Source organism: Littorina saxatilis, linkage group LG15 (genome assembly GCF_037325665.1).
Source record: "Littorina saxatilis isolate snail1 linkage group LG15, US_GU_Lsax_2.0, whole genome shotgun sequence".
Classification (NCBI taxonomy): domain Eukaryota; kingdom Metazoa; phylum Mollusca; class Gastropoda; order Littorinimorpha; family Littorinidae; genus Littorina; species Littorina saxatilis.
Genome location: NC_090259.1, coordinates 36685881 through 36712813, shown reverse-complemented (window position 1 = coordinate 36712813; position 26933 = coordinate 36685881). Strand labels below are relative to the sequence as shown.

Below are 26933 nucleotides of genomic sequence, written 5' to 3'. Positions count from 1 at the left end.
GTGCTACTCACATCGAGTCGCATTCAAATGACTAACTGACGACTACATTGTGAAAAGGGGAAACTGGATCACACGGGTTCACGATGGCTCAGGGGTAAGATAAACCACGCAAAAATAAATTCTTTGAAAATTGTTCGCTCTTTACGGAGGGCACCTAGGATGTTCTCAATCGGTGAGTGTTTAAATTAAAGGGTGTTTGTACTGTGTGTAAAAGCATGACCGTATCTGTGATGGTTTACGGGAGGCTTAATGGATTTTTTTGCGAGTGGTTATCGACAATTAATGACCGGTAATTTTTAATGAGTTGGGGCATTCTGACCAGTCACAGGATCTGTTTCATTAAAACGCAAACTTGATTGAATTACAATAAGATATGACAACACCTAAATAAACCAAGACAACTGCTCTAGAACCTCTCTTCTGAAAGGAAATAGCTCATGACCTCAAAGAGAAAACAAAGTTCGAGAAGACGTCGACGTCACAATGCAAATAAAAGCCTCACATAAAAGTCTAAAAGTTCTGTTCCTTCTAAACCTGATACACAAGAACTCGTCACGAACTCGGCGGGATCAAAGTGGGCGGGGCTTAATGCGCTCTCAACACTACTGTACTAGTATTTGTAGAAACTGTAGGAAAGGATGTACTCAATCACCCTAACCACGTGACATCCAAGACATAAGACACCTCATGTCGAGTGCCTGTGGCCTGATACATTTACTTCCATCACGAAGCTCGCTGCACGCACCATTGGCACTGAATGTTCGGTAAAAGGACTTCCATCACGAAGTTCGCTGCACGCACCATTGGCACTGAATGTTCGGTAAAAAGACTTCCATCACGAAGGTCGCTGCACGCACCGTTGGCACTGAATGTTCGGTAAAAAGACTTCCATCACGAAGCTCGCTGCACGCACCTTTGGCACTGAATGTTCGGTAAAAAGACTTCCATCACGAAGCTCGCTGCACGCAGCATTGGCACTGAATGTTCGGTAAAAAGACTTCCATCAGGAAGCTCGCTGCACGCACCATTGGCACTGAATGTTCAGTAAAAAGACTTCCATCACGAAGCTAGCTGCACGCACCATTGGCACTGAATGTTCGGTAAAAAGACTTCCATCACGAAGCTAGCTGCACGCACCATTGGCACTGAATGTTCGGTAAAAAGACTTCCATCACGAAGCTAGCTGCACGCACCATTGGCACTGAATGTTCGGTAAAAAGACTTCCATCACGAAGCTAGCTGCACGCAGCATTGGCACTGAATGTTCGGTAAAAAGACTTCCATCACGAAGCTAGCTGCACGCACCATTGGCACTGAATGTTCGGTAAAAAGACTTCCATCACGAAGCTAGCTGCACGCAGCATTGGCACTGAATGTTCGGTAAAAAGACTTCCATCACGAAGCTAGCTGCACGCACCATTGGCACTGAATGTTCGGTAAAAAGACTTCCATCACGAAGCTCGCTGCACGCACCATTGGCACTGAATGTTCGGTAAAAAGACTTCCATCACGAAGCTAGCTGCACGCACCATTGGCACTGAATGTTCGGTCAAAAGACTTCCATCACGAAGGTCGCTGCACGCACCATTGGCACTGAATGTTCAGTAAAAAGACTTCCATCACGAAGCTCGCTGCACGCACCATTGGCACTGAATGTTCGGTAAAAAGACTTCCATCACGAAGCTCGCTGCACGCACCATTGGCACTGAATGTTCGGTAAAAAGACTTCCATCACGAAGCTCGCTGCACGCACCATTGGCACTGAATGTTCGGTAAAAAGACTTCCATCACGAAGCTCGCTGCACGCACCATTGGCACTGAATGTTCGGTAAAAAGACTTCCATCACGAAGCTCGCTGCACGCACCATTGGCACTGAATGTTCGGTAAAAAGACTTCCATCACAACTTGGAGCTCAATTTAAGGACAGCGTATAACACGTGCCGGGTTTCCCGAGGAAATGACAAGACGTTTCGAGAATTGAGTTTGTTTCGCTGTCTTAGCCCAATCAGCTGTTGAAAATTACTCGCTAAGTTCTGCGTGTGTCAGTATTGCATGTAGTTAAGTTCGGAATACCAGACTATCGGCCGAAATTTGGCCAAACGGCTAGTCCTTCTCCTTCTATAATTCCATTAATAGGCCTAAGTAACCCGCCCGCCATATTAGGCAAAATGAGACATCCTTAGAAGGACAAACGACTATCATGTCGATGAAGACTTCAGACGACAACAACAACAACCACTACAACAACAACAACAATAACAACGACTGATGAATACCATTTTAGAAGAAACAGTTTCGTGCTAAATGTTAGCACCAACACAACAAACACCACCACCACAACCTACAACAGCAACGACTATTGATACGATTATAGCACAAACTATTTCATCTTACCAACACCTCCAACACAACCGCCGCCAACAATTTTGCAACACCACCAACACATATCCTCCTCTCTGTCAGAGGCCTGAAACTAACATCACAGACCTTGCACGGGGCAGGTTTGTTAGCGGTGCAAAAGGCCCGGTCCAGCTGTTGGGCCGGCAGCCCGTAATGAGCTACTTGCCCGAACGGGCGACAAACTAAGACCCTCTCCCCCTCACTCTCTCTCCCCCCCTTTCGCCTCTAACGAGCTGGCTCCTTTCTCCCGAAATACAGGTAATTAAGCTGAATCATGTCTCAAACAAACCTCTTTTTTCTCTCCTTCATCCTTAGTGAATACTTGTTCTGTACTACTAAACGTGTGCCTGTGTTGTACGTTTGAGGGACGGTAAATATGTGGAACAGTATGGGTGTCGGGCGCAAAGAATCCGGGGCAGAGTTGGAATAATCGGGATTTCCCGAAACCTCATTTGATTTCCAAAAAAGCGCCGCATTTCTGGAAACGAGCTGCCTCGTTCTAGAAATGGCAACCCTTCGACTGGCACAAAAAAGTATACGCTTTTCACAGGTCGTGAATAAGGTATATGAAAAAGCAAGGTCTTATACAGGGGAAGTCTTGAATTGGGGGTGGTGGGGGTGGGGGTACACTGTAACAATTCTCTCAGTGACACTCAGCGCATGCAGCTAGCTAGACTGTTGTCTCGATCTATTTTGAACACAATGATTTTTTTTTCTCAGAGTAGAGTGTCAGTTTGTTACAACAGGCTGAAATCATCTTTAATTTTAATCAACATTTTGCAACAATCAATCACATCAATATAGCGCACAGACTTGCACATTACGTTTCAAGAGCATAGATTACCATGCAGTGACAAGAGCCTACGCAGTAAAGGGACTTATTCCCCCCTCTGCTTCTTTACCTCTGTAAACTTGTAGAGCTAGTTATTTTTCGATAATGACCCAGCAACCAAACAAATAACGAGCCAGCAACAGCCTGAATCCTCGATAGTGCAATGGGTTGAGAAGCTGTTCTGTTTTGGTACTACTTTTGCGACTGAAAAGTTCCGAACGCTCTATACGTACGAAATATACATCTCTGGAGCAAACAATACAAACATACCGCATTTAAATTAACAACTACAGGCCTGAACACATGAATCTCCATATAAAATCCATTAGTTAGGTTGTTTTCTGAATCTAGATCTGCCGTGCACAAACCGTTCATCACAAGCAAATTCCCAAGGCAAGTAACTCATACTCTAGCCGACAAGAGTAGTTCCCCTTCTTTGAACGCAGTTTCTTCGACAACACTGACTGCAATCCGACGGTCAGTTTTCAACAATATTTCATTTTATAAACAGATCACACGCAACCAAATGCACACATCTCATCAATTTAAACAACATAAAGCGGTTTCATACACTATTTTCCCCAGAAAACTGAACTTCATACAGTAATTAACGTTGGAACACGGGTGCAAAAGTTCGTCTGCTAGTCCCATTTGACGAAAGAACATTATCCTATGCGATACTAAAACATAAACAGAACACACAATATCTTCCTTTACCGCCACAGCAGAATAACAGCATATCTGTGTAGTTGATTTTAGTCTAAAACAGGGAAACTGACAAGAAGTGTTAACAGAATGGAATGATTTGCACGGAACTATACAACCGCGCATTAATCGATCGCCTGCGCAGGTTGACTGGTTGAGTGATTCGGATTCGATCAAACTTTCGCACAAAAACTCCTGTTTTCTTTGAATAACTGAAGAAAGGAGGAATAAAGAGGTTACACACCTCGTCTCAGTGATTATTAAAAATAATGGTCTCAGTTCGCGGTCATGAAAAAGCTCGCTGAAGCTCGCATTTTTCATGATCCGCCAACTTCGACCATTATTTTTAATAATCACTGAGACTCGGCATGTAACCTCTACGTAATGCTGTCTCTGCAGCCCAGAGAGAATGTGTGAGTTTAATATATAATCAGTTAAGACTGAGTAACAAATTATCACAATCGATAGTTGCCAGTGAACAGTTATATCGGAACACTCTTGTTGTGTTTTTGTTGTTGTAAAATGTAAGATGTGAAACGCTAACAATTACGTCAAATTGGTGCGTTTTGGTCGAGTGGGATGGGTCGTTGAACTGTGTTGTTACAGCCCGCCGAAGTTATCAAAAGTGTTTTTGCTTTTTGTAATTCGGTTGGTTTGGTGCGTTATACAATGCATCTGCTTTTTCAGGACTAAGTATTGATCACCTTAAAACACAATAATCATCCTAGGCCATCATGACTTGTATCATTTTACATCGCATTCTAAGAAAGAGCAGGGGTCCTGATTTGGCCTATATGGTCCGCTGGACCCAAAAAGCAACAACTAACTAACTAACTAACTAACTAACTAACTAAATAACTAACTAACTAAATAACTAACTAACTAAGAAAGAGCAGAATTCTCACTATGCGCGCGGTACATTTCTAGAATCGCGTAGCGCAAAGTTGGAATTCTTACAATGGCGGCCATTGTTGGAATTCCAACAAAGCGCAGGTCATTTCCGGAAAAGCGCCGATGACGAGATGGGTCGCAACATGGGTTTTGGGAGAGTTGCGTCCCTTGTAACATGTGAGGAAAACATTGCCAGTGATCAGTTGAGGCAAGCTTTCACGCGTGACACAGTGGAATGAGCTCCGCTGTGCATTTCATGCGGCATCCGCTCGATGTAGCGCACTTTTTGTTACGAAAAATATGCACAGCGAACCTTCACTTTTCACTGAAATCAAAATGTCTTGCCTCAACGGATCACTGACATTGTTTGCCTCACTGTTTTCAAGAGGCACAACTCTTCCACACATCATACAGCCCCAACAGAGTTATTTCCTAGCATCGTCTTTGACTATTACGGTGGTCACACGTAGGAAGAGTTGTAAGCCTTGAACTGATTACAGCAGTCTTGTGTAGCGTACCATTGATAGGCCTTCTAGGGAAAAGAAGCAGTCTGCAGTCAGTGAAATGCCAAAAACTGTTTCAAATCGCAGAAATTGTTGCCGTCACTTCGGCAGAATTGCCGAACTAGTCCATTGCTCGGGGAAAGGTGGCGTAATAAGGACTAAAACTTCCAACAATTGTTGACGGAACTCTGTATATTTCTGTGTATATCAACGCAGGACACATCAACGAACATAATAGTTTGGCTTGTCAGTCCATTTATCGACAAAGAGGCGTGTAGGATGGGATGAAAGTGGGCGAATATGCTTGAACAAGGACAGATCTACATATGCAGCAAATCGGTTCGTATGTTCGTTTACGTGTATATTTCTCGTTGAAAACCACACATGTACTGCATACAAACCTTACTCAATCCCACAACCATACATTTAAGCTGTACGAGATTTCAAAGAGACACATTTTGTTTTGAATGGGGGACACTTGCCGTGAAGTTGGTGACAAGCTTTGTTTTGAATGGGGGGCATTTGCCGTGAAGTTGGTGACAAGCTTTGTTTACGCCTGGCGTCAGCGCTCTCTCGGTATAGCCGAATATACGGCGCGTTTCCAGTGCAATTACTGCAATATAGGTCAGAAGTCACATTTATCAAAAGCAAAGAATTACTGGTGTGTCACAAATTAATGTTAGGAGACGCATACTTTTGGTCACCATCTTAATTTCGGCTAGGTTTAGATGTCATTTGAGTCGTTTCTAAAAATGGCCATGATGGTCTTTTAGGTTCATTCCAGCAGTTCCATTGACTTTATATGTGTGACAGGGAGACTACCGTCGCCCTTCACAACAGACTCTGCAGAGTTGTTCGCCTTAGAAGTTGCGAGCTATTTATAGCTCGCAAGGCAACACCTGTGGATTGTAGAGTTCTGTTTGTGATGGGGCCTGGCGGCTTTTGTCTCTCTATATGTTCATGGATTCCTCTGCGAATGCATAACAGTTTTTATAGGGCTTAGAAATAAGCTCTAAAATTCTCAATCCTGTTTAATTGGACTTCGACTCCAAAGGTGATTGTGGTGTTTCGGCACTCGGTTACATATGCCTTGATTAAAGAGCAAGGTACGCAAACCGAAAGGCTTTGTTAGTATCAGAAGAACTTCCTTGATTTTACAACGCCAAAGTTTAGGGTTAAACTTGGCCTTTGTGTATATATATAAGAACAACTTGAATGACACAACAAATTTCAAGTTCTACCTTAAAAACACCAGCATGATAAATGTCATGGCCATCGCTGATTGGTTATATAATAGCATCCCCTTTTCTACCATTTACTCTCCTCACCAAAATCGCCCACGTGTTGGAACGTCGAGCCCCCGTCATCGATCCCAGTCATGTGTATGCTAACACGACAATACAACTGACATTTGTCGCAAAATATCGCCCGTAAATTATCAATTTCTGTTCTCATTACATGAAGGCAGAATCAACACCCGTCCAATAAAACGGCGCTTAATTGTCTGTAGACAAAGCTAACTTTCAAACGCCACCCATTTCAGATCGAAACTAAACACAACTGGCTCCGCAGCGAATTGGCAGCCGCCTGATCGAATGAAGAGAAGTGAGTTTTGCCAAGGCGTGCGCTCTTCAATAAATCGTTGTGGCGTCCAAATGTACCCAGGAGCCTTACAAGTGGGCAAAGGCCACAAATAATGAAGGAAGTCCTTCACATTTGTCGTGTGTGCGTGTGTGTGTGTGTGCGTGTGTGTGTGTGTGTGTGTGCGTGTGTGTATGTGTGCTCAAACGAACAAATAGTCTTTATCTATTGAAAATGATAGAAGCAGATACAATTGAACCATCTCTGGTGACCATCTCTTGCTAACGACCACCTGCCCATCACGACCACCTAGGAGAAACCCGGACGATTTGTTTCCCCTATATAAACCACGTTTTCGTAACGACCACCTGTCTATAAGGCTCTCTTGGTTTGACTTTGGTTGTAACTTGTTGCTATAGAGACAAACGAAATCTTTTTTTTTGTTGAGAATTATTTTGCAAGTCTCATTTATTTTTTTTTGTAGAATCAATCGGTGTTTTGCTAGAATCATCTTTTTTTTTTTGGTTGGAAACATCCGATTTTTTGTTGGAATATCTTTTGCTAACTATAAGCAATTCTTTGGGTAAAAGCATCTATTCTATTGGTGATTTAATTTATTGCCCTGAATGGTGAATGTTTGGGTCGCGGTTCAACTCAGACTGAATAACCCCAAGAAGTTTATACACTTTTACTCCGAGTACATTGTACTTCAAAATCCAACGCGCGGAAAAATAAGAGCGGGCCGTGTGCAAAACAGCTACGTACAAAAACAATCCATCTTGTTCATTTTTTTTCCAGAAAGCACTGGTTTTGGGAGTTGTCTTCCGTTTTGTTTTTCCCCTTAGTGTCCCTCTTCCCCGTGAACATCTCTCACCCCCGCCCCCATCTCCATATTTTACAGGCAGCAGCCGTCGACTAAGCCGCTCCACAAAAGAACATCACGGCATCGTGTTACAGCAGCCAGCGTCTCTTCGTGCAAGCCGCTACCTATAGATGAGCTGCCAGGCTGACGAATGAAATCCGCTTCCTGTATGACATACTCCTGAATTTTTCATCAACAACTATCAGCTCAATGTCATATCGTCTCACGCCCACCGGCAGCTGGACGGCGCATGCGCGATATTACGCACGCGCGGTAAGGCACGTGCCGCACGAAAGCATTCTGGGAAGGGGATGCCACGCTTTTGACACGCCGAATCCCTAATTAGCCGGGGGCCACGCGAGGTTAATTAGAGAGAGATTGCCATCTTTGTGTTCCCATGGCGAATTAATGAACGATCATTGCGCGTATTGAGTCTGGCTGTGAGCTATGATCTTCTGCGTCACTGAACATCGGACGTCAGGCTTTTGGGGTTCTGGCTCGAGTTATCGGTCCTGTCACTCACCGTCAGCCCGGATGGAGAGAGAGAGAGAGAGAGAGAGGGGGGGGGAGGGAGAGAGAGAGGGGAGGGAGAGAGAGCCAGAGAGAGAGAGAGGGGAGGGAGAGAGAGCCAGAGAGAGAGAGAGGGGGGAGAGACGGAGGAGAGAGAGAAGGGGACTTGAAGAGACGGGGGAGAGAGGGGGAGAGAGAGAGGAGAGAGCGAGAGGAGAGAGAGGGAGGGGGAGAGAGAGGAGAGAGTGGGAGGGATGGAGAGCGAGAGGGAGAGACGCGGGAGGGGGGGAGAGAGACAGAGAGAGACAGAGACGGAGAGAGACAGAGACAGACACTGAGACAGAGAGCTAGAGACAGAGAGAGGGGAAGAGGAGAGAGAGGAAAGAGAAAGAGAGAGAGAGGGGGGGAGAAGAGAGAGGAGAGAGGGAGGGAGAGAGACTGAGAGAGAGGGGATGCACACAAAAGACTAAGTTCTCAAGCTCCACGCCCCACCCCCCACCCCTCCCCACCCTCCCAATCCTTCCAGTGACGCCTGCTCACGCATGCCGCTGAAACCTAAGGGATAGCTAGACAAAGACGATATGTATCACGATTGAGGACGGTTGAATCTCACGTCGATTTCTAATACAATTCTGACATTCTGACGTACTCTTCCGCCTGATCGAAGCCGTTATTCGAAAGATTCTCGTCAAAATGGCAGTTAATGGCATGTGATGGCTTAATGTAAGGTGTTACTGCTTTGAGCACAGACTATCTACCTCACATTATGACTAAGAGAGAGAGAGAGAGAGAGAGAGAGAGAGAGAGAGAGAGAGAGAGAGAGAGAGAGAGAGAGAGAGAGAGAGAGAGAGAGAGAGAGAGAGAAATTTGCAAGATAACAATAGTAAAGCTAACCTTATTAGAAGAAAAATCCACTAAAAACTGTCATATAGTATATACTTCAAACCAATTATTGACACCGTACGTAAACATTATCTCGAAGTTATTGCCAGTGTTATTCGTGATTCCCTTGAGAGACGAGTCAAGAATACCGATCGCAACCAGGCAACGCCTCTGTGTGTCGAGTTATTGACAGGCAGGCGAAATACTCCCGTCAAGCTGTCTTACTTTTTACATTTAGTCAAGTGTGTGTGGAGCGATTCAGAGGAAACTACTGGACCGATCTTCATGGAACTTGACATGAGAGATCCTGAGTATGGTATCTCCAGATGTTTTTTTCTCACTTTTTTGATAAATAGCTTTGATGACGTCATATCCGGCTTTTCGTGAAAGTTGAGGCGGCACTGTCACGCTCTCATTTTTCAACCAAATTGGTTGAAATTTTGGTCAAGTAATCTTTGACGAAGTCCGGACTTTGGTATTGCATTTCAGCTTGGAGGCTTAAAAATTAATTAATGAATTTGCTCATTAAAGTTGTCATTAAAATCGATTTTTCGCAAACAGACTTAAAGTTGATTGCATCGTAATCGTCATCATATTCTGAATCTAAAAATATATACATGTTTACTCTTAAAATGTGATCACAATTAACGAAAATAGATTAGTCTTACGATAAAAAATTAAGAAATCGATCCAAAAATGATTTCATCTTATTCTTTATCATTTCCTGATTCCAAAAACATATAGATATGATAGGTTGTATTCAAAAGAAGCTCCGAAAGTTAACAAGAATATAGAAAAGCTCGCTTTCCTGCTTAGCACAATACGCTACCGCGCTATTCTGGCGTGTTAATTTCACTGCGTTTTGCACGTGGAAGGTGAGCGATTTCCTTCTCGCGGGGATTGACGAAGCTAGTGTACTGTCTTGGTGAAAAACTACAGTGCGTTCAGTTTCATTCCGTGAGTTCGACAGCTTGACTAAATGTAGTAATTTCGCCTTATGCGACTTGTTATTGATTGCGTCCCTTGTTTGGTAAACAATCGGCTATCTTGCTTCACGCTTGTGATGTTTCAAAGAATGCTTCCGAGCTTCGGATTTGTGAACGTCTTGTTGGAAAGTGATGACAGGTTGAGCGGAAAGTTGTCAAGCTGTCAAGCTGTGAGTGTGCACTGCGGGGTGTTCACAACAGCTCGTGCATGGAGTTCGCTGATGAGGCACACACATGCACAGACAGACAGACAGACAAACAGACAGACACACACATGAAGATAAAGAAACTGGCACAATTGTCGACGAAACTCGCTTGCAAAATGCTGGCGAGGCAATCGTATTCGTGGAGTCCAGCATTTTGCGAGCGAGTTTCGTCGACAATTTTGAGCTTAAGTTCATTATCTGTATCATAAGTGTTTGTCTGTCTGTCCACTTAAAAGATCACTGGGTCGCCGTACTGTGTTGTAACGTTTTGTTTTGTCATGAATCACTGGGTCGCCGTACTGTGTTGTAACGTTTTGCTTTGTCATGAATCACTGGGTCGCCGTACTGTGTTGAAACGTTTTGCTTTGTCATGAATCACTGGGTCGCCGTACTGTGTTGTAACGTTTTGTTTTGTCATGAATCACTGGGTCGCCGTACTGTGTTGTAACGTTGTGCTTTGTCATGGAATCACTGGGTCGCCGTACTGTGTTGTAACGTTTTGCTTTGTCATGAATCACTGGGTCGCCGTACTGTGTTGTAACGTTTTGTTTTGTCATGGAATCAGTGGGTCGCCGTACTGTGTTGTAACGTTTTGCTTTGTCATGGAATCACTGGGTCGCCGTACTGTGTTGTAACGTTTTGTTTTGTCATGGAATCACTGGGTCGCCGTACTGTGTTGTAACGTTTTGCTTTGTCATGGAATCACTGGGTCGCCGTACTGTGTTGTAACGTTTTGCTTTGTCATGGAATCACTGGGTCGCCGTACTGTGTTGTAACGTTTTGCTTTGTCATGGAATCACTGGGTCGCCGTACTGTGTTGTAACGTTTTGCTTTGTCATGGAATCACTGGGTCGCCGTACTGTGTTGTAACGTTTTGCTTTGTCATGGAATCACTGGGTCGCCGTACTGTGTTGTAACGTTTTGCTTTGTCATGGAATCACTGGGTCGCCGTACTGTGTTGTAACGTTTTGCTTTGTCATGGAATCACTGGGTCGCCGTACTGTGTTGTAACGTTTTGCTTTGTCATGGAATCACTGGGTCGCCGTACTGTGTTGTAACGTTTTGCTTTGTCATGGAATCACTGGGTCGCCGTACTGTGTTGTAACGTTGTGCTTTGTCATGAAATCACTGGGTCGCGGTACTGTGTTGTAACGTTTTGCTTTGTCATGAATCACTGGGTCGCCGTACTGTGTTGTAACGTTTTGCTTTGTCATGGAATCACTGGGTCGCCGTACTGTGTTGTAACGTTTTGCTTTGTCATGGAATCACTGGGTCGCCGTACTGTGTTGTAACGTTTTGCTTTGTCATGGAATCACTGGGTCGCCGTACTGTGTTGTAACGTTTTGCTTTGTCATGGAATCACTGGGTCGCCGTACTGTGTTGTATTGTTTTGCTTTGTCATGGAATCACTGGGTCGCCGTACTGTGTTGTAACGTTTTGCTTTGTCATGGAATCACTGGGTCACCGTACTGTGTTGTAACGTTTTGCTTTGTCATGAATCACTGGGTCGCCGTACTGTGTTGTAACGTTTTGCTTTGTCATGGAATCACTGGGTCACCGTACTGTGTTGTAACGTTTTGCTTTGTCATGAATCACTGGGTCGCCGTACTGTGTTGTAACGTTTTGCTTTGTCATGGAATCACTGGGTCGCCGTACTGTGTTGTAACGTTTTGCTTTGTCATGAATCACTGGGTCGCCGTACTGTGTTGTAACGTTTTGCTTTGTCATGGAATCACTGGGTCACCGTACTGTGTTGTAACGTTTTGCTTTGTCATGAATCACTGGGTCGCCGTACTGTGTTGTAACGTTGTGCTTTGTCATGAATCACTGGGTCGCCGTACTGTGTTGTAACGTTTTGCTTTGTCATGAATCACTGGGTCGCCGTACTGTGTTGTAACGTTGTGCTTTGTCATGAATCACTGGGTCGCCGTACTGTGTTGTAACGTTTTGCTTTGTCATAAATCACTGGGTCGCCGTACTGTGTTGTGACGTTTTGCTTTGTCATAAATCACTGGGTCGCCGTACTGTGTTGTAACGTTTTGCTTTGTCATCAATCAGACCTTCCAATAACATACCATTCTTTCTTCTAAGGTTAAGGATAAGATTGTATATATAGTCCTGTGAGGTTACCCTCGTGGACATTTCTCACTGGGGGAAAGCGAGCTTCCATACTGTACGGCGCTACCCATTTTGTTTTCTTTTTTCAAGAGGGAAAGTGTCCATCGTCGAGAAAAGGCAGAGAAAGGCGCGTGATGCTCAATCTGCAAAGATCAAACTTGGCTTGACTTTTGGCGGCGATGGCGGGCCCTATCAGCACACGCTACATCTTGTCTGTATAGCAGTTCGTTAGACTGTAGACTCGCCTTGAAGCGCAATCACCTCCATTGCTACCTCGCCTCCATTAGTCCCATACGTTTGCCCAACACAAGAAGGAGGGGTAAAGAGCGAATCAAGGCCATTGTCTGCTCATTATGGCCAGGCTAAAAACGCTGCTTCCCGCCCTGTCACTTCAATCGCCAATCACTGAGCAGGCTCCGCGCGCAACACGCTCACGTGACGTGCCCTCCGTCGTCACTGCTCCGAGCATTAGACAGGTTAAAATTGTGACAATATGCGCCATTGATTTCAATTCAGTTAAAATAATAGTATACGTTATTTGTATTTTTGACAAAAATATGACATTTTACACAGATTGAGACAATCAGTGTTCCTCCGAGACCGCGCCAGCGGTTGAGGTGAACAATGCCTGTTGAGATCTGTGTATATCATGTCATTTTTTTCAAAAATACAAATAACCTTTATGTATCAATCGATTTGAATTCCTTCCATTTTTTACGATTGAACGCACACAAACATGCACTCTTTGCCTAAATGTGAGTTTTTGTCGGACTCTGACGTCACATGGCTCAAAGAAGGGAAATCCAATGTTCAATCGATACATGACTTATTGAATTTTACAGAAAAAATTCAACACTCTGGCAGATTAGAAGTTTTTGCTGAATTCATGTTGCAAGTTGATACAGGTGTCAGTTACAAAGTGAGTTCAGCTACTGCACAAGAAAGCAAGAATTCAGTCTGAATGTTGGTATGTGTTCAAACCCACGGTAGAGGAATACTCGATCTGATCCCTGGTAACAGTCTGGACAGGTCCGTGGTGAACATATCTCTTGACACGATATGTACACTGAGTCAAACCTGCCTTTGCGACAACTTTCGAAAGCGACCATGTGCCCAAAACGACCACTCTAAAGGATCCCAGAAGAGGTTTTTTTCTTCTATATAATTCACATTTGCATAGCGACCACTTTTTACATTTAGTCAAGTTTTGACTAAATGTTTTAACATAGAGGGGGAATCGACACGAGGGTCGTGGTGTATGTGTGTGTGTGTGTGTGTGTGTGTGTGTGTGTGTGTGTGTGTGTGTGGGTGTGTCTGTGCGTGTGTGTGTGTGTAGAGCGATTCAGACCAAACTACTGGACCGATCTTTATGAAATTTGACATGAGAGTTCCTGGGAATGATATCCCCAGACGTTTTTGTCTTTTTTTCGATAAATACTTTTGATGACGTCATATCCGGCTTTTTGTAAAAGTTGAGGCGGCACTGTCACACCCTCATTTTTCAATTAAATTGATTGAAATTTTGGCAAAGCAATCTTCGACGAAGGCCGGGGTTTGGTATTGCATTTCAGCTTGGTGGCTTAAAAACTAATGAGTGAGTTTGGTCATTAAAAATCGGAAACTTGTAATTAAAATTATTTTTTTATTAAACGATCCAAAAACAATTTCATCTTATTCTTTGTCATTTTCTGATTCCAAAAACATATACATATGTTATATTTGGATTAAAAACAAGCTCTGAAAATTAAAAATATAAAAATTATGATCAAAATTAAATTTCCGAAATCGATTTAAAAACAATTTCATCTTATTTCTTGTCGGTTCCTGATTCCAAAAACATATAGATATGATATGCTTGGATTAAAAACACGTTCACAGAGTTAAAAAGAATAGAGATATAGAAAAGTGTGCTATCCCCCTCAACGCAACCGCTACCGCGCTTTTCTGGATTGTTAATTTCACTGCCTTTGCCACGAGCGGTGGACAGACGATGCTGCGAGTGTACGGTCTTACGGAAAAAATGCAATGCGTTCAGTTTCATTCTGTGAGTTCGACTGAGCTTGACTAAATGTTGTATTTTCGCCTTACGCGACTTGTTTGGTTTGTTTTGTTTTGTTTTTGTATCACCATTCGTGGTCGTTCCGCCAGAATAACTCTCACTTACTCTATTACACATGTCGTATGCATTTAGAGCGCTTAAGCCCTGTCCAGATTTGGGCGCCGTTTTACGCTCTATGCGTCGCAGCCCGTTTTGTGCGTCGCGCGGGATTTGCCGAGTGGCCACACATCGACGATTTTTTTCACAACGCGGTATTAGTGGAGCGGAAGCGTCAAGGTCACCTGACAGGAAGGTCAACACCCTAGCTGTAATTTGCAAAGATGGCTGCGTACATACAAAACAGTGACAGTGAGGAAAGTGAAGATGAGATGATGGTGTTGGCAGCATTAGCTGTGCATCTCGACCAGGAGCGTCAAATTCATCGCACTTGTTGGGTGAAACCTTGGATTGGCAGGAGAAATGAACATGGGGCTTACCACGCACTGATGCGAGAGTTACGCGAGGAGGACCTTGGATCCTATGTTAACTTTCTGAGAATGGACCCTCAGCATTTTGACCACTTACTTGGGTTAGTGGGTCCGAGCATCCACAAGCAGGACACCTATTGCAGAGACAGTATTTCCCCTGGGGAACGACTGGCTGTCACGCTTCGTTTTTTGGCATCAGGTAGATATGATACTTTGAAATGCATACATGTATTAATATTGTATAATAGGCTACATCTACATGTCTGATGTGTCACAAACAAATGTGACATGTCTCTCACTCTCTGTACATCAAAAAGAAGAGTAGGGTGCTGTTGCACTTTTATTCAACTGCGTTTGTTCTTCTTTGCCATATGAACCAAAGTTGCTGGTTTGTTTTCAGCTGAATTTAAAATAATGATTGGCTGGTTTACACATAACCTACGCTACATATTCTGAATACTAGTTTCTGTCTTAGAACTTAAAGTAACAGCCATAATCGCTATCAGTATCACTTTGTTTTGGGCAGAGGTGTTACAGATATCATTATTTTAATATTGCAGTTGCACCAGAATCCACACTCGTCAGCTGTTTCAGTGTGTGAAAATAGTCATGAATTTCATATTTTACTTTAGTTTTAGCACTGGTTTTCTATGTATTACATTGAAAAACCCAATTCATGCTGTTGTTCCGCTTGTGTGTATGAAGTATGATCAAAAGCAAAGCAAGTGTGTTTTAAGTAAATGTCTTCAACATAAAAGTAATTTTTATTTATGAAGCTGGAAATTACAGTTTATTTTCTTCTTTTCTTTTTTCAGTGTGTTATTTAAGTGTAGAATGCACAGTTTGCACACACAGGGATTGTTATGTTCAAGGGATAAACCATTTCATTTTTTCTGCAGGTGACAGCTACAGATCCCTGTCATACCTGTATCGGATTGGAAAGTCAACCTTGGCGGAGATCATTCCGGCAACATGTCTTGCCATCTGTGATGTGTTAAAGCGTCCATACATGAAAGTAAGTAAACTGAAGTTTTAACTCGAGAAAAAGAAAAGATTAACTTTAAAGTTAGATGTGATGTAGATCCATGTGATTGATAAAAACTGCTGTTAATCATTTAATGTTATCTGTCTCTCTCACTCTCTCTCTCTATATGTGTGTGTGCACATGGGTCCTTCTCCTTAGCTCTAGATTTGTTACAGTATTATTAATGTTTTAAAGTGTAAGTGGCCTCTCAAACATGATTTATCGAGAAGGAAATTTTCCTATTGTCAGTCACACATTTGGGTGCCTATGTTACACTTGTAAGTAATATGAGTTATTGCATATATATAAATCAAGGTTCATTTTGGTTCATGTATATATATATATATGACATCCTCAAAAAGCAATAGTAAGCCGTCTTTAGACTTGAATAGGATAGTACACATGCAGATCAAGTATAAGTGTTGTTGGTCAGGGGGCTGGGTTCTTTTATTCTCAGACTTAAGAATTCTTTTCGTGTTGGTTCTCAAAATTCATCGAGGGTAATTATCGAGCGCAATTTGTTTGGTCTATAATGATGTTTGTCACGGTGACTTTGGCATAATGAGCAGTGGAAAAACAGGTCCCAGGGCCAGACTTGCTTGACATGACCTCATTTACATGATACACACGTGTGATTTGAACGATTATTATCTCACGGGTGTCTCTCTCACGTATGTAGGATAAACGTATGTATCCATTGGTGTATTTGGAATATAGTGTTGTTGTTAACCCGTGATTTGTAAAAATGTAAAAATTGTTACAAATCGCGGGGCGCGCCTCGCAATTTGTAAAAAATGTTTACAAATTGCTGGGCGCGCCCCGTGATTTGTAACAATTTTTACAAATCACGTTTTTGCGCCTGATATTTTCTTGTCATCTCCAAAGTCAAGGCCAAAAACGAGATCCTTTGACTTTTGGGGTAGCGCGACTCTGTTAATTTTTTTTTTTTTTTTCATTACCAGGATGTCCCATCGTTGGGAAATTCCGGTCGCTTCCTCCCAGTGGAAAGCTAGCAGTGACAGATTCGCACTATCCCAAAGTCAAGGGATCTATTAGTCCCGTTTCACCGTTATCCCAATTCGCCCCCATCCCATGTTGGCGACATTTTACAGGCCAAGTGTCATTTTACCACCATGTCATGTACCATTAGCTCCATATCCCATTTTGGCGCAATCCCGTTTCGCTGTTATCCCATTTTGCCCCCATCCCATTTTCAGACATTTCACAGGCCAAGTGTCATTTTACCACCGTGTCATACCACTAGCGCCACATTCCATTTTGTCGCCATGCCGTTTTGCCGTGATCCCATTTCGGCGCCGTCCCTATTTCGCGACATTTTGGATTGTGGCAAAATAGGGCTTTGGCGTAAACGGAATGTCTTCCTAGTTGAATAACGCAGTATAGTAGTATAGTGAGGCTTGGCAAGAAGAATAAATAAGAAATGGGATGGCGGCCAAATGGGATGGTGTCAAAATGGGATATCGCGCTATTGTTATGACACGGTAGTAAAATGACGCTTGGCTTGTGAAATGTCGCGACAATGGGATGGGGGCGAAATGGAATGCGGTGAAACGGCATGACGGCCAAATGGGATATGGTGTCAGAATGGGATGTCGCGCTATTGTTATGACATGTTAGTAATATAACGCTTGGCTTGTGAAATGTCGCGAAAATAGGATGGGGCAAAAAATGGGACGGCGGCAAAATGGGATTGCACCAAAATGGGATGTGGAACTAAAACCACCCCCGCCACTCAGCGTAGAGGCTCTAAACAAGAAAAATAATAATAATAAAAGGCATGCATTACTTTGTGGAATGCGATATTTTTCCATTTTTACAAATCGCGGTTTTAGATTCGACGTGATTTGTAAAATATTTTTACAAATCACGGGTTAACAGTTGTTTTTAACAGCACTGTCATGGTGTGTATTGTTGCGTGGAGGTTTTGAAAGCGCTTTATAAATATTTATTCATTCATTCTTTTTTTAAGAGCATTCGCAGTCACAGTGTTCCTGATTCGTTCAATATTACAAAAATGTAAGACATGACTACATTTTGCAACAAAAAGTTTTATTGAATATGAAGCATAAAAAATGTGAAGCTCACAGAGAAATCAACAACAACACTTCAGTGTTTCACAGATATTTACACAAATTGGAGACAGTTTGTTACAACCAGTCTTTCAGATAACACAGTCTGTTGTGCATAAATTTCAACAAATTACATTTATTCTTTCTTTATTTGGTGTTTAACGTCGTTGTTATATCGCGACGAGGGAAAGGGGGGGAGATGGGATAGGGGAAAGGGGGGAGATGGGATAGAGCCACTTGTTAAGTGTTTCTTGTTCACAAAAGCACTAATCAAACAAGAAGAGCAAACGCTCGATCGAGTCACTTTCGCAGTTCTGAATATTATATGAGGCATCAGATGGACAGGAAGAAATTGCTATTCACAACACAATGCATACCTGTGACCTTGAAAAAGGTCAAAGGTCACCAAAGCAGACGTCAAAGTGTAGAGGTCACTGGGAGTCACGTTCACATAAAATTTTAGCCCGGTCACTTTTATAGTTTCCGAGAAAAGCCCAACGTTAAGTTGTGTGTTGCCGAACAGAAAAGGCTAGTTATCTCCCTTGTTTTTCTGATAACGTTCGTAAAAGGCTACAGATGTAAATACTTTGATGTAAAGAATAATCCTACAAAGTTTCAATCACATCCAATGAACTTTGTCAAAGATATAAAATGTCTAATTTTTCCTTTGACGCTGACCTGTGACCTTGAAAAAGGTCAAAGGTCAACGAAACCATCGTTAAAGTGTAGAGGTCATTGGAGGTCACGACTAAACAAAATATGAGCCCGATCGCTTTGATAGTTTCCGAGAAAAGTCCAACGTTAAGGTGGTGTCTACGGACGGCCGGCCGGACGGCCGGCCGGACAGACTAACACTGACCGATTACATAGTCACATTTTCTCAAGTGACTCAAAAATGTGAGACAACAAAAAAAGTGCCCCATTTTAATTGTAATAAAGATAGACAGATACAACATAATTAAAAACTGACTGCTTCAAGTCACAAGCACACAGACTTCAAATGACGAACCCTAAACAACAAAATCAAATCAAAATCAACACATTTTATAAATGATTTGCTACATATCGTTCATGTATAGAATACCGTATTTTACTTACAGTACGTTAAACATAGTTACAGCAAGTACACATGTACCTTTTTGTAACATTCTCCAGTAACTTAAAAACTGACAAAAAAGCTGAGCAAATAAAGTGCATATTGACAAGAATGTGCATAACTGTAAACAGTTCATTTGCAGACACAGTTCAAAAGCTGTGCAAAATAAGGCAGATTCAACACGCAACATAAGACCATTTGCTTTGCTCTAACCTACTTTTGGCTCTCCATATTAAAGAAAAATGGCACAGAATATTTTACTGGTGATGAAATTCATAACATAAAATATTTGCTCTGCACTCCCTATCAGCTGGAATCTTAAATGTCTCTGAGAAGCAGTTGGGCCAAATTTCACACAATGACAATAACTAACGGTAACAAAATGCCAATGTCTCAACTATATTTTAATGCCACACTTAAATATGACACTATACATCACTTACATCTTCTCAAAAGCCGTATATAATAAACACCTGCATGCTGCTCGACACATCCAAACCCATTTAAATACAGATGCTCGCTTTCCCTCTCTCTCATAAACACACACACACACACACACATACACACCCACAAACACACATGCGCAAAGGCCAACATCAAAGACCAGTGTGTGAGCTCCTGTCCATGCATACACACTATTAAAACTTGAATTATGCGATTTGGTTGCACAGTGTGGATCGGTTCCTGAAGAATAAATCATAGAAAAGTCTAGAGTATTAAGTCTCAGCCGGCCGGACAGACTAACACTGACCGATTACATAGAGTCACATTTTCTCAAGTGACTCAAAAATTGCTCCAGGGGCTTGCAACGTAGTACAATATATGACCTTACTGGGAGAATGCAAGTTTCCAGTACAAAGGACTAAACATTTCTTACATACTGCTTGACTAAAATCTTTACAAACATTGACTATATTCCATACAAGAACCAAGGGTAATAAGTGAAGAATTTTATGGGTGAGAAAAGGAAAGTAAAAGGACTTTGGGGAGGCAGAAATAGAGAAGAAACAAGAAAAAGATCCTAATTAGGTTCACGGCATCGAGAGTGATGCGACCTTCTCTCAGAAGTTAGTAGAGAAGGCTCCCCCATCCACCACCCGGGGGAGGCGCCTCTACGCCAATTAGGGGGCGCGAGGATTAAATTTATTAGATCATTATTATCACATCTGCCATGACTAAAAAGATTTGTTTGTCCACATCATATTTTTTTCTGACCGGGGAGAGCATAAAGGAATGTTGCTGTTACACTTTATAACACAGGCACTTGCCACAAACTTGTGATTCACTTTGGCATAACAAAGCATAGATAATAGATGAGAAGCTCACCAAGAAATCCACAAAAACACTGCAGGGTTTCAGATATTTCACAAATTAGACACATTTAGTTAGAACAAGTCCTTCAGATTTAACACAGTCTGTTGTGCACAAATTTCAAGATTTGCTTGTCGACAGCCTTATTTTTTTCTGACAGTGGTCTTTCTGTGTCAAGAATTTCAAATGTATAAAATAGAAATACAGATAGAATTTTATATTTTTCATGTATGATCTAAAACTCAGAGAACTTATGTTGTTTAAAGAACACATTCATTTTTTTGTAGAAAGTCTGAATTTACTAAGCTTGAAATCACTGTTATGACACACTTCCCACACAAGCCCTTTTAGTTTTAAGTAAATGGCAGCATTTAGCACAAGCAAAACTATACACACGAGTATCTGTGATAATACTGTAATAGTAATGAATACTGTTTTACAAGAAAGCAAGCATCAAATAATCAAGCTAAAGTTATACACACCCTAGCACCATGACTTTCATTGTTACAAAAAGCACCATGAGAGATTGTAACTAAAAATGCAGACACTCCAGTTGACTTTGAAAACAGTGCAACAAGATCAGAAGCAACTAACGCAGAAAATCACATATTTTAACACGTCTGTAAATTTTTCTGCAGGGATTTCACATAATCGAGGAAAGAAATTGTGCTTCGGAAAAAAAAGAGACTTCACTGGAAATCTGAGAATTCGATGAAGAGTACCATTAAACACATACAGTGTTACTGTACCAGGGGAAAAAAAGTCAAACAAAAGGCACATACAAAAAAATTATTCACTGGAGAGGTCCTTCATCTGCGCCTCACTGACCAGCTGCTGGATTTTCACTTTTAAGAGCTTTCTTTCTCTTTCGTTAGTCAGTTCACTGACTTGCTGGGCCAGATTTTTGGCCCACAGCAAGTTGATCGGGTCAACGGTCTCTTCATTTACGTTCTCCTTTAAACTTAAAGCCCTCCTCTCCTCTCTATTTTCTTTTGATTCTTGTAACATGTTAAGGACTCTATCCATTGCAAGGTCCTTGTCTTTTTTTTTTCTGAAGCCGCCTGCTGCACTTGAACTGGCAGGTCGCTTTGTTGCTCCCAGCGGTGTGAACTGGGACGTGGCCGGAGGTATCTGTGGTCCTCCCTGGGTCGTGGCACGAGGTGTGTGTGGCTGGGGTATAGGTGTGAACTGGGACGTGGCCGGAGGTATCTGTGGTCCTCCCTGGGTCGTGGCACGAGGTGTGTGTGGCTGGGGTATAGGTTGCCCTCGCTCTGGCGTCAACAGCAACGGTTCCACATCATCGTCTGGTGTCTCAGTAGGTGCTGCTGCTGGGAGAGTAGATCCTGCTGGTTCAGGGGGCCCTTCTGGTTCCCGGGTTACTGGTTCTTGAGTTCCATCCCTTTCATTGTTGTCTGTCCTTGAGATGTCCTGAAAAAAGAAAAGAAAACACAAATTGAGCAGTCTGATGAGAACCTTACTTTTATGTGTGTGCAGGTACCAAACACTCAAGCTGAATGGCGTGCCGTTGCAGACAAGTTTGATGAAAGGTGGCAATTCCCCAACTGCATCGGAGCGATGGATGGAAAACACGTCGCGATCAAGGCCCCAAGGAACAGCGGAAGTATGTTCTTCAACTATAAAAACTTCCACAGCATTGTTCTTTTGGCTTTGGTTGATGCAGACTACAAAGTCATAGCCTACGACCTCGGCGTTAATGGCCGCAACAACGACGCAGGCATCTTCGGTAACTCGGAGCTGTATCACCACCTGGAAGAGAACACGCTGAATGTTCCACCACCAAGGCCTCTTCCAGGTCGACAAGAAGAATCGCCGTTCGTCCTGGTCGGTGATGAGGCCTTTCCCTTGAAAACATACCTTCTCAAACCATACCCAGGAAGAGACCTGACAGATGAAAGAAAAATCTTTAATTACAGACTGAGCCGTGCACGCCGGATCTCCGAAAATGTGTTTGGCATCTTGGTAAACAGATTCGGCGTGCTTGGACAAACGATGAGCCTGGAGCCTGACAAGGCAACACTAGTAACTGAGGCATGCCTCATGCTACACAACTACTTGCGGTCTGAAAATGACCACAGGTACCAGCAAGAGGTACAGAGGCCAGTGGAGGGCAACTGGATAGGGATTGCCCGTCACCCTGGCAACCGAGCCGCTGATGCAGCCAGAAACACACGGGACCAGTTCTGCGTATACTTCAATACGAATGGACAAGTTCCATGGCAGTACAACAGATTCTAGCTGCTCAAATTGATGAAGAACATGTCTACTGCATTTCTTAAGTGCTGAAAGAAACTTGACAAGATTAATTTGTGGATTTATTAATGTGTGCTTATGTATTTGTAGGTGTGTGAGCCACAGTGAGTGTGTGTGAACGTGTGTGTTTTGTATGTGTGTGTGTGTGAGTCATGGTGCATGCATGTGAATGGGTGTGTGTTAGATTAACTAGTTTCATTTTCCTAGGAGTGAATATAAGATTGATATGTGGATTCATTTAGTGTGTGTGTGTGTGTATTTGTACGTGTGTGAACATGTGTGTTATGTATTTGTACGTGTGTGAGTGTGTGCGAACGTGTGTGTTTTGTTTGTGTGTGTGCGAGTCATGGTGTGTGTATGTGAATGGGTGCGTGTGTTAGATTAACTAGTTTTATTTTTCCTAGGAGTGAATATAATGTATAGTCATGTTAATCCATGTTTTTTTCTGTGCTATGATCAGACATGTTGTTGTATGGACCAAAGCACTATTTACATTTTTATTCCTTCAATTTCTTTGATTTTTTAAATGCTTGAGGATTACAGTACATGTACTGCGTTCTGGGGACACTATTGATCATCCTTGCATATGTTTTCAAACACCTCTTGCTTTTAGTTATCATGTAATGTTTGAATTTGCAACTTTACGGATACACTTTACAGTCTTTATAAATTAAGGCCAAATAAAAAAATAGGTCTGTTTACGGTAACATGGCCGAAAAAAATAGGATCGGTCGGTCGGATTTTTTTAAATTTTTTTAAAAAATTTTCCCCGTCTTGTTTGGTCCATTTCTGTCCGATTTTGTTCAATTGTTTTTTTAAAACGAAGGGAATTTTATCGTCTTTCCTCACAAGGCAAAAATTATTACAATATAGCTAAGTACGCTCCGGTTTGACACCAAAAAGCGACTTTACGACAAAGACCCCCCCCCCCCTCAATTTGTTTTTTCTTTTTCTTTTCTTTATTCATTTTTCGAAAAAAAAGTTTAGGGTCGGGCCAAAAAATTAGGGTCGGTCGGGATACCGTAAACAGACCTATTTTTTTATTTGGCCTAACCATTCTGAGTCTGATAGTGATACAATGTCTTTTTGTTGTCTTATTTTTGTGCAATATAAAATATTAATAAACAGTGCCTGTTATTGAACCAGTGAAATCCTTCATGTTTTGATTATGCATGTTTGTGTGTGAAACTGAAACTGAAAAGAGCAGCTGACAGGAATCAAAAGAGAATGTGCTTAAAATGCTAAATGCTTTAGATACATGCTACATGTATTGCTAAACTGACTTCAAAAGGGTTGCGCTTGTTCATGTACAGATAATCTTTTGCACAGGAAAACACAGTGCAAAAGAACTGACTGAATTCAGTCTGACAAGTAGGCAATGTTGATCTGTTATGGTTATGCCATGGTATATTTTAGTTGTCTTAGGTCTCTGCCCTGTACTACAATTTTCAGTTGGGCTGATGAACAAACCATGAAACAAAAGCTAATAAAATCCACCTACCAAGTTGGTGATCGACTTTCGGAGTTTGACGACAGGGGCCAGGAATGAGAGTTCGTGGTAAAACTCTCCAGTCGGCAGGTATACGTCATCTCCCCCAGCTCCACTTCGGGTGGTGTTCTGAACTTTCTTGAGTTCGCGGACGTACAGAGTTCGCTCGTGAACTAGCCTCTTCTCAATGTCATCCACTGGAGAAAAAAAAATTACTAACATAAATTACATGGACCTCTCCAGTATTAATCCTGTTTACACATGTACATTAAGTTACACGCACCTTCGCAGACTTTGTTTGGCATTCAAGAGGCATTCCAAAAACTGAAGATGGACCCTTGGATTTCAAATTAAATAATATGCTTTAAAGCAAAACCCAAGAGGAATTTTATCAGCTAATTTTTCTAGGCATGCAGAATAGATGAAGATCTAATAACTTAAGAGTTTGACAGCAGAACAACACCTTCAACTCGAGTGCAAATTCAGTTCACCTATGTCAATCAATGTGTGTGAGTATTTATGTGTCAGCATCTCTTGCCACTGACTGATGGCGCTGAATCTAAGTAAAAACTCATTTCTATTTGATTTTTTTTTTAACTTGAAAGTCAAAGCTCCACCTCTATTTTTATAATTGTGTCTGGAATGACCAACAAAATGTGCAAAAAGGAATGAAAGTGCACAAAAAACAGGATTTAGTTAGCCCAAAAGGTTAGTGTTAATAAGCCAAAACCCTCATCTTTTCATACATCGAACAACACATGCATATTTGTTATCATCCTTCAACTGCCACTACTGAAGAAATATCATTAGCAACAGTAGTTACCAAGCATTGATCTCCACACGCCCGAATCACAATGTCATGAATGTGCCAGTGCAAAATCAACACATGAAGTTATGAACTGAACACTCACAAAAACAACATGAAGATAAGCTCCACTAAAATCATGTGCGCAAGTAAAGTGTTCTTCAATATCTTCAATATCAATTATCAATACTTTCATTACAAACGCACTGAGCTGAAAAACATGACACAATTTTGTCAGAAACTAGATCTAGACTGAAACTGTGAAAGTGGAAACGAAAGAAGAGAAGAAAACAAAACTTACTTGATACCAACACACCGTACTTCGCCTGGAAGTTCATTTGCACCGACTGCCACGCCGCGAACTTTGCGTCCCTGTTTTTGTACAACTTGGAAAATGTATTCCACAGGGGTTCGTGGCTTCTGTAAAGATCGATCAGTTCGCCGATCTGTGTCGAAGAGAATCGGTAATTAGAAACCGCCATGTTGTACATGTCTACCCACAATCCAACTCGATTTGACGGTTGACGTCATCGCTCTGGTTTGCTCTGATTGGTCAAATTTCCGTCGTTCTATGTCTGAGTCATAGAAATTAGAACATGCGCTATTCTTCTGCAAATAACGCTTCGCGATCATAGCACGACGCGGTGCGCCGTTTTGAGCATAACTCAAGTGTGGACAGGGTCGGCCGGGAGTGTGTGGTCGGGCCTTTACGTCCCTTTGTTTATCATATTCCAGAGCATGGTATTTATTTACGTATGTAGACGCTTGCTGTCCAGTGCAACTTAACGCCTTCTCACGTAGTCTTAAAATCAAATAGACCCGGCGATTTGAAGTTCCACCAACTCTGAAACTGAAGAAAAAAAATCAACTGAAATGTCTTCCTTTTGTGTGTGGATTCCTTGGTAAAGATGCCGCTAAGTAGCTTAGTCAACAAAGGTTGATAATTTACACATGTTACATGCACCATCTTTTCCATCCAATATCGTCAAATGTAGCGATTTTACGTCCTCCACAAAACCAGCGATTCCCTCCGAGAAAAGCAACAAGGCAGGCAAGTTGTTCGTCAAGTATAAATGAACGTCTATTCTTCTCCTACTAGTTCTTTAAGGCCGGTATTCATGGGCAGATCAGACATCGGGTTAATTGTTTGTCAGCATGTCAACGAGGGACGGATTGCAACGGGACAGTGTGACGCGGCCTTTAGAACAATCAGCGTTCATCAGACAGAAATTAAGTCGGATCTGTTCTTGATTTGCTCATGCATGTTTCCACTAATGAGAGGTCCATTTTCATTTTGGATTGCCAGCACTTTTTCGTATCTAACAGTGAGGTAGTAAAACAGAAATGATAGAATGGAAATAATAGTTAAACACAAATAATAGACAGTTTTTAAAATGAAAATGAACACACACGCGCGCGTGCACGACCGCATGCTCGCATACACTAACACTCCCCCCCCCCCCCCCCACACACGCACACTTGCGGCAGGCACACCCACACACGTGCGCACGCACGCACGCACAAACACACACTCTCACACACACACACGCGCGCGCACACACACACACACACGCGCGCTCACACAAGTACTTCGAACAAGCCTGTTTCTACTCAACCATAAATAAACAGACAATAAACCATCGACCGGAAAAGGCTGTACCTGAATAACACATGATCTCTTCGCTCCAACAGACGGTTTCAAGGATACAGTATTTTGTTCTAAAACATACATAAATAAATAAACACTTATAGCGTCAATTCTTGTGTAGTCAATCTCAATTCAGCTCAGGTTCCTGCAAGACCTTTTCTAATGTAGGACACAAGCACTAATACACAGTTTAGCT

At 42.3% G+C, this 26933-nt stretch overlaps 2 protein-coding genes across 2 annotated transcripts; one reads left to right on the top strand and one right to left on the bottom strand.

Moving 5' to 3' along the window:
* The first annotated feature begins 14676 nt into the window (after positions 1 to 14676).
* LOC138949220 (putative nuclease HARBI1) lies at positions 14677 to 23536 on the top strand. Its single transcript, XM_070320990.1, has 3 exons — positions 14677 to 15202; positions 15903 to 16018; positions 22019 to 23536. The coding sequence occupies exons 1-3, from the start codon at positions 14857 to 14859 to the stop codon at positions 22778 to 22780; spliced, it is 1224 nt and encodes a 407-aa protein (XP_070177091.1). The 5' UTR covers positions 14677 to 14856; the 3' UTR covers positions 22781 to 23536.
* On the bottom strand, positions 18329 to 25781 carry LOC138949221 (uncharacterized). The gene is made up of 3 exons (XM_070320991.1): positions 25391 to 25781; positions 24297 to 24481; positions 18329 to 21952 (listed from the first exon to the last, which is right to left on the bottom strand). Exons 1-3 carry the CDS (start codon positions 25578 to 25580, stop codon positions 21314 to 21316), a joined length of 1014 nt encoding a protein of 337 aa, XP_070177092.1. The 5' UTR covers positions 25581 to 25781; the 3' UTR covers positions 18329 to 21313.
* Between the last annotated feature and the right edge of the window lie 1152 nt (positions 25782 to 26933).